At 44.2% G+C, this 17,256-nt stretch overlaps 1 protein-coding gene across 1 annotated transcript in view; it reads right to left on the bottom strand.

Annotated features, from left to right (window-relative positions):
• Window positions 1-242: 242 nt before the first annotated feature.
• The window catches only part of LOC137427347 (sodium- and chloride-dependent glycine transporter 1-like), an 80,449-nt gene continuing 63,435 nt past the window's right edge, over window positions 243-17,256 (bottom strand). The window contains exons 10-12 of the mRNA XM_078769179.1: window positions 16,302-16,402; window positions 3,532-3,702; window positions 243-1,429 (exon numbers count right to left, since the gene is read on the bottom strand). Coding sequence (XP_078625305.1) covers window positions 1,166-1,429; window positions 3,532-3,702; window positions 16,302-16,402 — 536 coding nt within the window. The 3' untranslated portion in view covers window positions 243-1,165. The remainder of the gene's footprint in view (window positions 1,430-3,531; window positions 3,703-16,301; window positions 16,403-17,256) is intronic.

The following is a 17,256-nucleotide window of genomic DNA, read 5'->3' as shown; positions in this document are numbered from 1 at the left end:
TTTTGTAAAACATTCAGATTACATAGAATTTTTATGGGTTGTATTTTAGTAGAATATTCAGATTACGTGGAATTTTTATGGGTTGTATTTTAGTAGAATATTCAGATTACGTAGAATTTTTATGGCTTGTATTTTAGTAGAACATTCAGATTACGTAGAATTTTTATAGGTTGTATTTTAGTACAATATTCAGATTACCTGGAATTTTTATAGGTTGTATTTTAGTAGAACATTCAGATTACGTAGAATTTTTGTGGGTTGTATATTAGTAGAATATTCAGATTACATGGAATTTTTATGGGTTGTATTGTAGTATAATACTCAGATTACGTGGAATTTTTATGGGTTGTATTTTAGTAGAATATTCAGATTACGTAGAATTTTTATGGGTTGTATTTTAGTAGAATATTCAGATTAAGTAGAATTTTTATGGGTTGTGTTTTAGTAGAATATTCAGATGACGTAGAATTTTTATAGGTTGTATTTTAGTAGAATATTGAGATTACGTAGAATTTTTATAGGTTGTATTTTAGTAGAATATTCAGATTAAGTAGAATTTTTATGGGTTGTGTTTTAGTAGAATATTCAGATGACGTAGAATTTTTATGCGTTGTGTTTTTGTAGAATATTCAGAATCCGCATAATTTTTATGGGTTGTGTTTTTGTGGAATATTCAGATTACGTATAATTTTTATGGTTTGTATTTTTGTAGAATATTCAGATTACATCGAATTTTTATGGGGTGTCTTTTTGTAGAATATTCAGATTACATCGAATTTTTATGGGGTGTCTTTTTGTAGAATATTCAGGTTACCTAGAATTTTTATGGGGTGTCTTTTTGTAGGTTGCCTCAATGATTTGAACCATTTACAGGTTGAAATTATACCTGCTTGAGACAAATACATGGGTCATGTACATATATACTGAGTTTAATATTGAACAATTCCAATTGCGAAATGGAGCGGTTAACGGCTATATTGCTTTGTGAAATAAACTGCAGCTTGAAGAAAATTTAATAATGGAAAGAGAAAATAAAAAGGCAACATCTAGCATTTCTGCACCTTATTTGACCTGGTGTTGAGGGTGGAAAGAAGAGAAAATGAAGGAGATTCGGAAAGATTATATAATAGTTCTAAAGACTATTACAAGGTTGAAGTTGAGTACATTATGGATAAATCTCAGTTTCGCTGGGTACAGCAGGCCCATTAAGCTGTGCTTGATGCAGCTCAAAAGAGAGTCTCGGCTCAGTGGAAATGAAAGACTTGGATACATCCTCACTTAGGCCTGCATCGAGTCCAACTGGTCCGTCCTTTTCAAAAGATACCACAGTAGCTTGGGAGACAGAACCAACCACTGCATATTTGCCAGTGCGATGCTCAGGGAGAGCTGGACCCCAGTCTGGAGCAGGTCTCATCGAATTGCGTAAGCGCTGGAGGAAGGATAGAATGATAGAGGACGGTTATAAAAACGAATTGCTGGAATATATCCCCTCCTCCCACTCCCCCAACCACCAACACCACACAAGTACATGCCCCATACATTTACTTTCTTCTTTTATACAACCTCTACTCCTTCCCACAAATGACCTTTTCCATCCCCATACAGACACCTTTCTCTTCTTCTCCCTCATGGTGGAACAAATTAACTTCTCGATTCATTTATTCAACATGCCTCACCCAACCCTTCTCTCAAATGAATTGCTCTCAACAAGAGCTTGAATGAAGGAGTGGGCCATGGGTCAAGCTGAAAATATAATGTGCCGAATGGTTGGAACTTGACCTTGTGTTCAAAATGGCCTCGTGTTCGACAATTCCAAACAATTCAAGCACTGCTCCTTCTCTTCCCCCCCCCCCCCTACCACCACTCCCCTTCCTCCTCCCTCACTTACCCCCCCCCCCCTCCTCCTCCCCCACTTCCCTCCCTCCCCCCCACCCCACTTCCCTCCGCCCCTCCCCACACACATAAAATAAATTAATAATATTGTTTTTGGTAAATAAGTGTGTGTGTGTTACTAAAATCAATGCTGGGATGTTAGCAGTAAACAAAATGTTTCTGGAATAAAATAATTGCAAATACTGACTGTCAATAAACTGTATGACTGCACTTTGACATATAGAAATTATTTTGCTCAACTACCGTCTGCGAAGCGACGGGTTCAACGCCAGTGGACATTATTTTGATTCCAGCATTACGCCATCTAAAAACAGCCTGATGCACAACACGGCGCCCCTGCTAGTGCCGAAGCACTAAGCCAATGGACAAACTAGACCCAGACATGAGAGGAATAAGCTACCAACTGAGCTATCCCAGTGTCTATACCACAGCTAATCTTTTTCTGAATAGGCTTTGAATCAAAGCCTTTATTCACAATTCCATTGCGGTCTATGTTAATGCAACCGTTGCCTCTTGTGATGCTTCTGGCCTCGGCCAGTCTTTTGGATTCACAATGCATACTTTTCCGACTGGCTGATACTCTCTGCTTGAATTTATCAGGTTCAACTTTCCCTCCAACCTCACCTGGTCATTGTCTGCTCTTTTAGGATCTTCACCCAATCAATTTGTGAAAGTGTCTGTTAACCGAGTGATGCTAAGGGATCCAACAAGATGCTGCAACTGGCAGTTTAACCAGGAAAATTTGTCTGGCCTGAAATTCACCATCTAATCTCCATAGAGAGATAGTGCATGTCTGGGTCTCATTTCTCATTACACTACTTTCTTTCCTTCATTACTTCACACCTTAAAGACTACAATTATCCTGCCCATCATCTCATCCGTGGTACAATGGTATATGCGGTAAGGCAACTGGAAGAATGATGCTTGGCTTTCTCCTTTCTGCAAGGCCAACCCCACTGATAAGGACCTGCAGTCTCTCCAGAAAGCTCATAACCATTATGTTTCCTCCCTTAGATGCACCAGAATTCAGCATCCGGCCTACCTGAAATGCAAACGAGAAGGTCTCTGACCTATCCATAAAAACTTTGTGACAGTTTGTTGAGTCTGTCTATGAAACATGCTCTTCATCTGTCCCATCACTCTGAAAAAAGTTAGTCAGTCTCCATGCTTTCTTACCCCCTTTCTTGCCGATGGAACTGTATTCCAAAGTCCATTGTCTCAAGCTGTTCCATACAGGATTTTGAGACTGATTCCCACTGCCTTGTTCGATGATCTCTTGTCCTTCCACTATTGAGCTTTGCTACACCTTCTGAGACACTGTTCTCACCCTTTGTCTGCAATTCCTCTCCGTATGCTGTGTTGCATGCATGTTGTCATCCCACTCTTTTACCTTTATCATAGGTATCTGCTTTCCATTATCCGGCTGTTTTATTCTGCTCTCCTATGAACCTCAATACTGGAAGTAAAATATATCTATTATAAAATATGTACTACTCCATCATCATACTGCCTTATTCCAATTTGTCATTGTCTCATGAAATGTTTCATTATTTTATGAAATTTTCACTGTGAATAACACAAAACATTTGTCTATGCCAAGACTCGTGATGCACTATTGGGGCTGGAATAAAAGCATACTTCCATGAAGGTAGCTCCAGGTGTGCACCAGAGGCGATACAAGGCATAGCCAGGGATACAGATAACTGAGGAGGCAGCCATGAGGAGAGCAATAACCTCAGCCCAGTATGGCAGCTTCCGACCATCATATGTTGGTGTTTCGTATTGCACAAGACTGAATACAAGGATGAACTATGGAAGAGATACAGAGACAGAGCCAAAATCAAGATCACAATAATTTAGCAATAAGATAAATTCACAATTGTTATGGAGGACTGCAAAAACTTCAACAAACAACCAACCCTGTACAGGCATCTGTGCCATTAGTAAGTATCGCCTAACTTTTGCAAACTGAAACAAGTCAAATTTCAAAAAATGAGGATTATTGACTCTAATCATTAACGAACTTTGATTTCATTTCATGTATGTATGTATATATATATATATATATATACAGTGGAACCTTGACTTACGAGTTTAATTCGTTCTGTGACCGAGCTCGTAACTCAAATTGCTCGTATCTCAAATCAAATTTCCCCATTGAAATGCATTGAAATGCTATTAATCCGTTCCAGCCCGCCAAAAACCACACCAATTTTTTTTTAAATATACAGTATATATAAAAATATCTCGCGCTTTATATTTCACCTGTATGCAGCATACAAGTTGGCAGGATGGCCTGGACTGGAGGTACGCACACTTGACTCTAAAGTCTAAACTGTCCAGCCTGGGTTTGAATCCCGACCCAGCTATAACCTGTCATGTCGGTGTTTCACAGGCAGGGTGATTCATCAATGTGTGTACCGCTAAACTGGGCGCCCCGTTTGCGTCCCATTAGTTGTTGGATGTTAAGGATCTCACCGTGTTTTCCACAAAGAGAAGGCGAGCTATCGCCGGCACTCTGAACAAGTTGTGGCCTGGCATGGCATGAACATGAAAACATGAACATGAACATGAAATGTTCGACATGAACATGAAATTTTCCAAAATAACCAAAATGCGAAAACAAAAATGCAGCGCTATACGACAGAGATACTGTACGTGCACGGCAAGATAACCACGTGACCGGAACCCACCTGGCGGCGTAAACTCAAAATAACCGAAATGCGAAAACTAAAATGCAGCGATATACGACAGAGATACTGTACTTGAACGGCAAGATAACCACGTGACCGGGTGGCGAAAGCTCGTAACTCGGATCTCGGCTCGCATCTCAAAGCAATAAACCGCCCGAGCGACGGCTCGTATCTCGAAAAACTCGTAAGTTGGGGCACTCGTAAGTCAAGGTTCCACTGTATATATATATAAAGTAATGACTTGCGGTTGGGATTAAAATCAAATGAATCCATCTTGAGTTGTCCAACCTTTAATGAGCAAAATAAACAACTGGTCGACGTTTCGATCAGCAACACGGACAAACGTGCCTCCACTGACCTTTCTCAAGAGGTCAAGAAAAACAATTCTATACCCTCCCTTATATAAGGGAAAGGGGGGGGGGGGTTGGGGACATCGGAACGACCAATCAATACCATTCTGGAACAACTCCTGCCATTGAAATTTAAACCGAAAAACAAAACAAAACCATTGAACCAACTGACACCACAAATTGGGATGTTACATCAAAACAACCATTAAATCACACGTTGAATCAAACGAAACATAACATAATTCAAATAAATCGATGAAAAACAACAAACATGATTATTTGCTTCAAGTGATGGTGGTAATTCAAACGAATTAAGCTAAATGTGCTCATATATATATATATATATATATATATATATATATATATATATATATATATATATATATATATATATGTATATATATATATATATATATATATATATATATATATATATATAGTTGTGGATATGAGAATTGTGTTTTTTTATTGTTGTAAAAATTGTTGTAAAAAACAACTCGCTAGGCGGAACGGGCGGCCCGGTAGGAAGGGTCGTCATGGCGACCCCCTTTTGTTGAGACGTTCCGGCAGGGCGAGATCGGGCCATTTAATTGGAAGGCTCCGTGCCGAGATGGTGCGTTGGATCTCGGCCCGAGTAAGCCTTGCCTGCACCGAAGGCCGGACGGATCCAACCGCCGGCACCAAGCAACCCGCATTCATTGCTCGGCTGTGCGAAGCCGGGCTTTAGAGATGAATTGGCGCACCGAGAGGCTCTAGTGAGTAGACTGTGATGAGGATAGTGTTTTGGACCCGAAATTAGAAAAGCAAAATTTGATGATTGGCAAAGGATTGGCAGATTGATTGGCAGATAATTGGTGTGATTGGCAAATTTTTAATTGGCTGAAATTTGATGTGCCAAATTGGTAGTGAGAGATGCCCGATGTGGGGGGATGGCAACTCTGCCATCCCACACAACGGGGGCAAAGGAGCACTAGTTATGGGGTTTATGGCAGTGAAAACTAGCCCGGGAGGGTTAGGATATCGTGTGTAGGGACCTAGAGAGTGACCATAGGTAACGCTAAGGTTAGGTAGTGACAATTGAACCGGTAGTGGGGACATAGAGAGGGTAGTTGGATGATAATGACGAGGGAGCGCAATAATGTAAGGGGCGACGGGGAAGCGCGAGTTTTAGCAGGGCACCAGGTAGAACAGATGATGCCGTGTATGTGTTTAAAGGTGTGATTGCACAGGTGTGCCACTAAACAGGTGTATGGAACAGTGTATGAGGGAGTAATAGTGATGTGAGTTGTGCTGACCAAATGGTCCAGGGAGGAAGGAGGGTGCAGGTGGCACCAGGTAAGATTGCACAGGTGTGCAACTGCAGGTGAATGGAGAATGGTTGTGTGGGATATATGGAGTATGGAATGGATGGTCGTGGAGGGAGTATGGTGGAAACTGTGGAGTGGAGTGGATGGTGCGAAGGTGTGGATGGGGGAAAGGAGGATGGACCCCCATCACGAATACCCGGGGAGGGTAGTGTAAGTGTTAGGTAGAGGGTAAAGGTAAATTGTGGTTGGATATTGGCATCTGTGGTGCGTGTGGAAGAATGGAGTTTGGATGGGTGCATTAGTGTCGTGGAAATGGCTGGGCGTGTAGCCTGTTAGTGCGTGTAGTTGATTGGGCACTCCACCACTGTGAGGATGTCGGCCAGGTGAGGCCGCAGGTGGGCTCTGGGAGCCGGTAGAGTTGTTGTGGATGGGGCCCGAGGATCCGGAGGACGGACCCGGGTAGCCCAGTGCCAGAGGGCACCAAGGGGTGACAGAGCCAGGAGGGGCCTTCCCCAATTAGATAGGTTAGGGTGAGGAGCTAGGTAAGCTCGGGTGGCAACTACAGTGGTGGAGGTGTGCAGGTGGGTAGACCTGCTGGGAGAGCTGCACGACTCAGCCTGGAAATTGTGCAAGGGCACCGGGAGATGAATCGGGGGAGTGAGACCCCAAATTGAGAAGCACCACAGTTTGCTCAATGGGAATTGGTTTTTAGAACCCATAGTGTAAGTTGGCCAATGGATTGGCAGGGAAAGACCCCGGGTAGTGTAAAGTGTGTTAATGTCATTTAGAGGATAGTTAGGATGGAGATCTCCTCGCACCATGTGCATCCACTCACCTGAGGTGACAAAGCTCCACACCATGCCGTGGTTTGTTGGTTTTTATTATTTTGATGCAAATGTTTGGAATGTGAGACGCATCATGACGTGGGTGTGACATTGTGCTGATGTTCCATCTCTTCCTCCTTATGAGGATTGATGATGAATTGGGTGATGGCAAATTTTGGTTAGAGGGATTGTGGTGACGAATTTGGTATAGGAGAGATATGGGGAGACGTGACAGTAGTGACGAATTTGTAAATGTGTAGATTGTTGTAAATATGGGGTAAGGGCAAGGGTAGAGTAGGTGACAGGGGGGGTGACGTATGGTAGGGACGAGCTTTTCTCCGCTCCGTCTCCATACGCACCTCGCCTTGCATTGCCTTTATTGATGTGTACCCTTGTGACCTTACCCCCTCGCTCATCTGTCTTTCCCCCCCCCCCCTCTTGTCTCCCACATGAGGACTGTGCGCCACTGGGCGCCGAGGGGAGCATGCGTGAGTCCACCATTGGGCGCCCGAAACTCTCGCAACCACAGCTGTCTGCATCGATGCACCACCTTATGGACCACATGTCTGTGGCTGAGCACCACTTATGGACCCCATAGGTTGTGGCATGGCCCCTCTGCTGGAACCGGCCATGAAGGCCCGAGATCTTGCTGGCGGACCTTGGCCACAGGGCACCTATGTCCCACAGGTGAACCATACATAGTCGGCCCCCTGTGGGCCATAAATAAAAGCAATGGACACGTTTGGTGCATTTTATTTTATGTGTCAACCCTCGACTCTGATTCTGCAACTGGTCCTGACGGCATCAGCCCACGGGTCCTAAAATCATGTTCTTCTGCTCTTTCACTCCCTCTTTCTGTTCTCTTCACCCTCTCTTTTGCTCAAGGTCATCTGCCATCTGCTTGGAAATCAGCCAACATCACCGCTTTGCACAAAAAAGGTGCAAAAACAGATCCCAGCAACTACAGACCAATCAGCCTTCTCCCAATTATCAGCAAAGTCATGGAATCCATCATTGCTTCAGATATTAAATCTTTCCTCTTCTCCAATGGCTTGATCTCTGATCATCAATTTGGTTTCAGACCTGGTCACTCTACTCTGGACATGCTGCTTCTGCTTTCTCAACAATGGATGGAGGTCCTCAACGCCAAACAGGAAATTAGAGCTGTCTCCCTTGACATTTCACGTGCCTTCGATACGGTCTGGCACCCTGCTCTGCTCTCCAAACTCTCCTCCTTTGGTATCCATGGAAATCTCCACGCATGGCTGGCGGACTTCCTCTCTGGTCGTAGTCAACGTGTGGCCCTGAATGGGTTTCTCTCATCTCCTCTTCCTGTTCAGGCTGGAGTTCCCCAAGGTAGTGTTCTGGGCCCTGTGCTTTTTCTGGTCTTCATCAATGATCTCTCTGACTCTCTTGAAAATCCTCTCTATCTCTTTGCTGACGACTCTACTCTCTGTCGCTCCATTCCTCATCTCTCAGATCGGCAGTCTGCAGCCTCCTCACTCTCTGCAGACCTGGACAAAATCACAGACTGGTCAAACAAGTGGAACATGTCTTTCAATCCTGACAAATCTCACACTCTTACAATGTCTCTCCGAAAGGACCGACTGGACAACCCTCCCATCTACTTTCTCAACAATCCTCTCCAAGAAGTTCTGTCGCTCAAGCTTTTGGGTCTCACTATCTGCCATGATCTTTCTTGGGAAAACCACATTTCCAAGCTGGCCTCCAAAGCCAGTCGCCGACTGGGCATCCTCCGTCGTGCGAAGTCCTTCCTTGGCACACCTGAGCTCCTCACCACATACAAGGCTTTCATCCGCAGCTCAATGGAATACTGTTCCCCCCTCTGGGCTGGTGCTCCTGCCTCACACCTTGCTCGGCTTCACGCTGTTGAGGCCAAAGCTTTCAGAATCATTGGAATCTCCTGCGATGTAGTCAATGCCGAGGGCCTTTCACTCACTCACCGCAGGCAGGTTGGTGGTCTTTCTGTCTTCTACCGACTCCTCTCCGGCCTTGCTCCCCCAGCTCTCTCTGTGCTCTGTCCCCCCAATATTCCTTCAGGTCACACAAGATCTGCCTGCAACCCTCTTCTGGTTAAACTGCCAAAGTCTAGGCTCTCTGCTCACCTTCACTCTTTCATTCCCCTTTTCTCCCGCCTCTGGAACAAACTCCCCCACTCCCTTCAATCCCACTCCTCCCTCCAGGTCTTTAAAACAGCTGTTCACCACCATCTCTTATCTTCCCCCATCGAAAACCTTGATCTTTTCTACCCCCGGTAATTCACCCCAGAGTCCTTGCAGTGTTCATATATTTTAATCCTCTCCCACCTCCCCCCAAGTCCTCCCGATGTCCCTGCTCTCAAATGTTGTGTTTGTGTCCTTCCCCTTCTTCCCCCTCTCTTTTGTGTCCTCCCCCCTCTCTCCCCATCTTGTCTGCCGCTCCCCTTGTTTTTTGTGTTTTGTGTGTCGGTTTGTCTTTTTGTGCGATTAATGTTTGCTCTTTCACGAGCCTCGATCTTGTATACAAAAAAAGAAAAAAGAAAAAAAAAAAAGTGCAAATAGGCCGCCAGCAAAGAAGATGACAACACCAGGAAGATAACAATAGCCAGCAGAGGGAGCCGAAGAGCAAGACCAGCACCAGGGTTTGTTGTTTTTATTTATTTATTGAACTGTGGTGACTGTGCACCGATTGGTGCTTGATGGTGTATTGGTGCGTTGTTGGGTGCTTCGTGGTGTGTCGATGCAGAGCAGACTGTCTCCCCCACAAAAGAACAATCACAGGTCCTGGGTTGCATTTTGTAAATAAAATAGCGTCGTTGTAAATAATGCGCCCCCACCGTAAGTGTTTTAGTTTGAAGACCATTCCGCAATTCGGTTAGTTGTGGGCGTGAATCTGTTAGGCAGGGTGCAATGGAGCAGCGGGACATATTTATTTATGTTTTAAAACTGTCACACTCAGGGTCAGGTTAAATGTAGAGGGAACTACACCTACGTGCCACACTAAACGTAAAGGTAATAGGCCCGGGACGTGCCTAAGAGGAGGAGGGTGCAGTGTTGTGGATATGAGAATTGTGTTTTTTTATTGTTGTGTAAATTGTTGTAAAAATATCGCCCTCCTTCCTCCAGTTGTGTATAAAGGTCAAAGTGCGTCCCGTAATTAGGTCATGAACAATCACGTTAGCCAATCTTAAATTTCCTCCTTGTTGGTAGTTTATTTCCTTATTCTATGTAGGTTAAGGCTGTGTCTTCCATTAATTGACCCTCCATTGCACTGAATTCAAATAGATAGATCCCCTTTCATTGTCAATAACAAAGCCTCGATTGCCAACTGCATTCGCCGCAGCTATTGGGCGGTTTTCACCGCGACTCCATTAGCCACGAGGTGGGCTTGGAGAAGAAGGGGGAGGAGCCGCCGAATCCAGGGCATTGGCCGCCCCTCGTCATCAAGGGCGGAGCCAGAGAGCCCGTGCCGACCAATCAGGGCCGAAGCGAGCTCACCGATGGGCGTGTTCTAGAGGCCGGCGGCTGGATCGCCCACGGCGTTATAAAAAGCACGCGCGGAAGCCTTGGAGAAGTTGAGTCAGAGATACGGCAGAAGTGCCAAGTGCCAAGTGCAAAGTGCCAAGTAAAACAAGTGCCAAGTGCGCAGTGCCAAGTGCGAAAGAACAAGTGCGAAGTGCCAAGTGCGAAGTGCCAAGTGAGAAGCGCCAAGAGAGAGTTGCACAGAGGTGCCAAGAAAGAGTTCTAAGGAGCAGCTTTGGAGAGCGCACGGTGCACCGGAGGAGCTTCGCCGTGCAGTTTGGAACCGCGGCGGTTTGGCGATCCCAGCTCGAGTATTGACGGCGGCTGTCCACTTCCAGCCCGACCGATCCCGCTGAACCTTCCTCTCCCGCCCAGCTATTCCTCCTTCCAATCATCCCTGCCTGCAAATTCCCCATTCGTGTGAGTCCGTCTTTTGTTTGTTCTGTCCAGGGTATTAAGTAAGACTGCATAGGTAAGCTAGAATTTTCACTGTGTCCTTCTGGTCAGTCCCTCTGTCTGCTTTATTTTATTATCCTTCCTTCTCCTTGGTTTCTTTTGGTTATAAATAGTAATAAATTATAGTCGTATTTCCTACTTCTGTCTTCCTCTTCTTCACATCCGTGTCGCCTTTGTCTTTTCCCCATTGAAAACCTGTGGCACGATTCGGCCCACGTTTAAGGAATCGGATCTTAGTAATTGTTAATAGTTCGGGCCGCGGCCGCCATCCGCTCGGCAAATCAACACCTTATCCGCGGTCCGTAACAATATATATATACAGCCAAACAGTTCAATCTTGTTTCTCACAGTCTGAGAGTCCTTTAGGTGCTTTTTTGCAAACTACAAGGGAGCTTTCATGTGTCTTTCACTGAGGCGAGGCTTCCGTCTGGCCACTCTGCCATAAAGCCCAGATCGGTGGAGTGTTGCAGTGATGGTTGTCCTTCTGGAAGTTGCTCCCATCTCCACACAGGATCTCTGGAGCTCAGCCAGAGTGACCATCGGGTTTTTGGTCACCTCTATTACCAAGGACCTTCTCCCCCGATTGCTCAGTTTGGCCGGGCGGCCAGCTCCAGGAAGAGTCCTGGTTGTTCGAAACTTCTTCCATTTAAGAATTACGGAGGCCACTGTGCTCTTGGGAACCTTCAATGCAGCAGAATTTTTTTTGTCGGCTTCCCCAGATCTGTGCCTCGACACAATCCTGTCTCTGAGCTCTGCAGGTAGTTCCTTCGACCTCATGACTTGGTTTTTTCTCCGATATGCATTGTCAGCTGTGAGACCTTATATAGACAGTTGAGTGCCTTTCCAAATCATGTCCAATCAATTGAATTTACCACAGGTGGACTCCAATCAAGGTGTAGAAACATCTCAACGATGATCAAGAGAAATGGGAGGCACCCGAGTTAAATTTCAAGTGTCATAGCAAAGCGTATGAATACTTATGTCAATGTGAGATTTCAGTTTTTTCTTTTTAATAAATTTGCAAAACTTTCTAAAATCCTGTTTTCTCTTTGTCATTATGGGGTATTGAGTGTAGATTGATGAGGGAAAAAATGAATTTAAACGATTTCAGCATGAGGCTGCAACATAACAAAATGTGAAAAAGTGAAGGGGTCTGAATACTTTCTGAATGCACTGTATATATATTGTTGTGGATATGAGGATTGTGTTTTTTTATTGTTTTATTGTGGACCCTCCTTCCTCCAGTTGTTGTGTATAAAGGTCAAAGGGCGTCCCGTAGTTAGGTCATATACAATCACGTTTAGCCAATCATAGATTCCCTGCTTGTTGGTAGTTATTTCCTTATTCTGTGTATTAGGCTAAGGCTTTGTCTTCCATTAATTGACACTCCATTGCCCGAATTCAAATAGATAGATCCCCTTTCATTCCCAAAGCCCCATTCCCAAAGCCTCGATTGCCAACTGCATTCGCCGCAGCTGCTGGGCGGTTTTCACCGCGACTCCATTAGCCATGAGGTGGGCTCGGAGAAGAAGGGGGAGGAGCCGCCGAATCCAGGGCGTGGCCCGCCGATCGTCATCAAGGGTGGAGCCAGAGAGCCCGTGCCCACCAATCAGGGCCGAGGCGACCTCACCGATGGGCATGTCCTGGAGGCCGGAGGCTTGATTGCCCGAGGGCGATATAAGCGCGCGCGGAAGCCTGGGAGCTGCGCAAGGAGTCGAAGGTGGTTGCATTTGAGAGAAGAGTCCAGAAGAGCTTGGTAAAGGCAGAGGAAGGGATCCCCACGGAGAGTTGCGCCCGTTAAGAAGTTGGCTCCACCAGCAGTTTGGCTCCACCAGCAGTTGGCTCCACCAGCAGTTTGACTCCACCAGGCAGCTTCGACCCGTTACCCCGCGGGAACCAGATTGCGGTGGCCGTCGAGGTCCAGCCCGACGTCCCGTGCGGGATCAAGCCCGAACCATCTGCCCCAGCTGAACCTTCCCATTCCTCCTTCCAAACATTCCTGCCTGCAAATTCCCCATTCGTGTGAGTCCGTCTTTGTTTGTTCTGTCTTGGGGTATAAGTTAAGCCTGTGTAGATAAGCTAGCATTTCACTGTGTCTCCTTGATTCCTTCTGTCATGATTTTATTATCTTTCCTTCTTCCTTGGTTTCTTTTGGTCCTGTAAATAGTAATAAATAATAGTCGTAGTTCAAACCTTTTTGCCTTCGTCTTCCTCTTCTTCACATCCGTGTCGTCGTTGTCTTTTCCCTCATTGAATATCTGTGGCACGATTTGGCCAACGTTTCAGGATCGGGTCTAGTCTTGGTAAACGGCTCACGCCGCGGTTCGCTTCGCTCGGCGCAACATCCATTACGCTGCGGCCGTGAGCGGGGGGTGTGCCTTCGCGTACCGGGAAGCGCTGGTATTTAGGTCATAGGACTTGTGGGCCTAAAACCCTATCCAGCGCCGACCGGGCGTGGCGTCATACCCCAGGGACCACGTCGGTCAGTAACAGACGAGGGGCTTATCCCCCCTCGAAGGGGAACCATAGGCCGTCGTCGGGTTCCGCAACAATATATATATATATATATATATATATATATATATATATATATATATATATATATACATACATATATACATATATATATATACATATATATATACATATATATATATACATTATATATATATGTATATGTACATATACAGTCACGTGAAAAATTAAGTACACCCCATGTAAAGTTTTGACTTTTTCAACATATTTCAACATACGGCTATTTGATCTTCATTTCAACGATATTGATAGATAAAGGTGATATAATACAACAAATATCATGAAACATTTAAATTTTGTAGTCCATTGTATAAATTAAATAAACATAAATGCAAATTTCGCATGTGGAAAAAGTAAGTACACCCCTATATTTATCACTACTTCAAATAACTAAAATTAGAATCAGGTGCACCAGCTCACGTGCAAATGATTAGAACATCATTGGAGAGGACCTTGAAGGAACCTGTCTTATTTAAACCTCAGACATTTAGTTTGGTTTGCTCTTTGTTGTTGAAGTGTGCGGCATCACCATGTCTAGATCAAAAGAGTTCTCTGAGGCCTTCAGAAAGAAGGTTATAGAGGCCTATGAGTCTGGAAAGGGATTTTAAAAGATCTCCAAACAATTTGAAATCAATCATTCGACTGTCCGGAAGATCATCTACAAGTGGAGAAGATGCCAAACAACTGCCAACTTGTTCAGGCCAGGCCGCCCCAGCAAGTTCAGCCCGACAGCAGACCGCAAGATGCTGAAAGAAGTCCTTAAGAATCCCAGAATGTCATCACGGGACCTACAGGTAGCTCCTGCCACTGTTGATGTCAAAGTGCACGAGTCTACCATTAGAAAGAGGCTGCACAAATTTGATCTACATGGGAGGTGTGCCAGGAGGAAACCTTTGCTGTCCAGAAAGAACATCAGGGCAAGACTAAAGTTTGCCAATGAACCCCTAGGCAAAGACCAGCACTTCGGGAGCAATGTGCTCTGGACAGATGAGTCAAAGGTAGAGCTATTTGGCCACAGTACCAGAAGACATGTTTGGCGAAAACCAAAGACAGCATTTGACCACAAGAACCTGATACCAACTGTAAAGCATGGTGGTGGAAATATTATGGTTTGGGGCAGCTTTGCTGCATCAGGGCCTGGGCAGCTCACCATCATAGAATCCACTATGAATTCTTCATTGTACCAGAGGGTGCTCAGGGATCATGTGAGGCCATCTGTCTGAAAGTTGAAGCTCAACCGAGGGTGGACCTTGCAACATGACAATGACCCTAAACATACCAGCAAATCCACCAAGGAAATGGCTGAAAGGAAAGAAATGGAGGGTTCTGGAATGGCCAAGTCAAAGCCCGGATCTAAATCCCATTGAGATGTTGTGGGGGGATTTGAAACGAGCTGTGCATGCAAGAAACCCCTCAAACATCGCACAGCTGAAAGAATTCTGCATGGAGGAGTGGGCAAAAAATTCTCCCAGTCGATGTCAGAGACTGGTAGACAGTTATAAGAAACGCCTACTTGAGGTTGTTTCTGCCAAAGGGGGCAATACCACCTATTAGAGCCAAGGGTGTACTTACTTTTTCCACATGCGAAATTTGCATTTATGTTTATTTAAATTATACAATGGACTACAAAATGTAAATGTTTCATGATATTTGTTATATTATATCACCTTTATCTATCAATATTGTTGAAATGAAGATCAAATAGCTGTATGTTGAAATATGTTGCAAAAGTCAAAACTTTACATGGGGTGTACTTACTTTTTCACATGACTGTATATATGACTGCATTGTGTACATCGGTGTGTAAGTGCATACAACTTGTTGATGCCTGCTATCTCCACCCTTGGGTGGGTTTCAGGAGATGGAACGTGTGTGTGTGTGTGTGTGTGTGTGTGTGTGTGTGTGTGTGTGTGTGTGTGTGTGTGTGTGTGTGTGTGTGTGTGTGTGTGTGTCTGTGTTCATATTTAATGGCCTACATCTTTATTTATCAGTCAAAATGGCTATTTTCTGGAGATTTGGTTTTATACACCTGGATACAAGAAATGGAATATTCACAAGAGGGCAATTTTGCCCATCTACCCCAAGCCACAACTCCATACCAACCACACATTTTATACACCATAATGGAAAGTACATTGCAGATCATGCAATCTAAAAATACAATTTATAGCAATTGGTTATCAATTTTATGAATGATTATATTGATTGTCCCCAACACAAAGAATCTCATGCACTCACAGCTCTCCTTCCACCGCCAATCTATCAAAGAAGAATCTTTACAAAACAATGGATTTTATCAACGGTATACCGATAATTATGTTAATCAACTTGGGAAGTGAGGCGCAACTTACATTTTAAGCATTAATTATCCATTTGTAAGAGTAAAAGAGGGTAATGATGAGGCTGTCTTTGGCTCTGAAGAAGGTATCTAGTGAAATTTCAGTCACACCTCACTTCCCCCTGGTGGTTAACATATTCTTATCGGCATTCAGTTCATAAAATCCATTCTTCAAATCATCCGACAATGCAGATGAACACACCTTCACAAAAGACTGGCATTCCAATGACCTCTAATCGAATCTTTATGATTTCGGTCTAACATGCTTAGAGCAGCCTGATCAGTTTCACCACACAATTCATTTCCTTTATTTTCAAGTAACTATTTTGGCGAACTATTCCTATGCCCAATATCTCCATTGACAATGTTCAGCTCCAAACGTACAAAGATGATAGCAGGGGAGACGAAGCACCAGCATATTTTGAAGAAGAATGGTGGCTCGCGCTTCAGCATCATGGAAACGTCCATAAAATAGTTCCGAAATCCTGTTAGGAGATATGCATCAAGTGATATTGACATTTCTTTGAATTATAGCAATTATTTTTCATTATTCTCTATGACTATTAAATGAGGGAGCGATGAATATGTAGCAAATGGAAGCTTCTGCCAGTGGTTTCTCATGCAAGCATATTAGTATGTTCATGAAAATATATCAACATTTTTATATCCCACATCTCATAAAAGTTAAATAAATAATTTAAGAAAATCAAGAAATGTGTGAAGGAAGGAGTACTTGATGAGAGTTAGTTTTTTTTTCAAGACATCAGTATGTGTGGAGATTGGTGCAGTATGGTGGTGAATGTTTGAAATGGGAAAATAAGGCAATCGTACTATAATTCGCCAAATGTCCGTCTGTCCGTTCGAAGGTACCGCAAAAACGGCTGAACCGATCGCAACAATATTTTGGGTGGGTAATTCTCGGACCCCCTGGAGTAAAATAGGCTATATTGTTTTTCCAATTTTCCCAAACACAATGGAATAATATTTACCGATATGAACAGTGATGTGGCTTTTGTTGAAATTCTACAAATACTGTTTATTCTACGTACCAGGAGAGAGTAGATCGACTCCTGACGAACTCTTTCTATGTAAAAGTGCGGCTCCGAAGTAACACGGCAGCGTGTGCAAAGTGACTGAGAAACAGGTGTGGCGGCCGCTTCCGTGTTACAGATTCGGCGCGCACTCTTCACACATAAACGTGCGACTGAGAAAGACGTGTGGCGACCGCTTCCGTTTTGCAGAATTCACATCTTTTTTCAAAATGGTCGCCATGTACTGTTTAGATTTTGATGATTTGCGTGTGATATTATTCGACGGATGTTTATATGAATCGTTTAAA

The sequence above is a fragment of the Myxine glutinosa genome, unplaced genomic scaffold, assembly GCF_964187855.1.
Source record: "Myxine glutinosa unplaced genomic scaffold, kmMyxGlut1.1 SCAFFOLD_1640, whole genome shotgun sequence".
Taxonomy (NCBI): domain Eukaryota; kingdom Metazoa; phylum Chordata; class Myxini; order Myxiniformes; family Myxinidae; genus Myxine; species Myxine glutinosa.
This window is presented reverse-complemented; position numbering and strand designations above follow the sequence as displayed.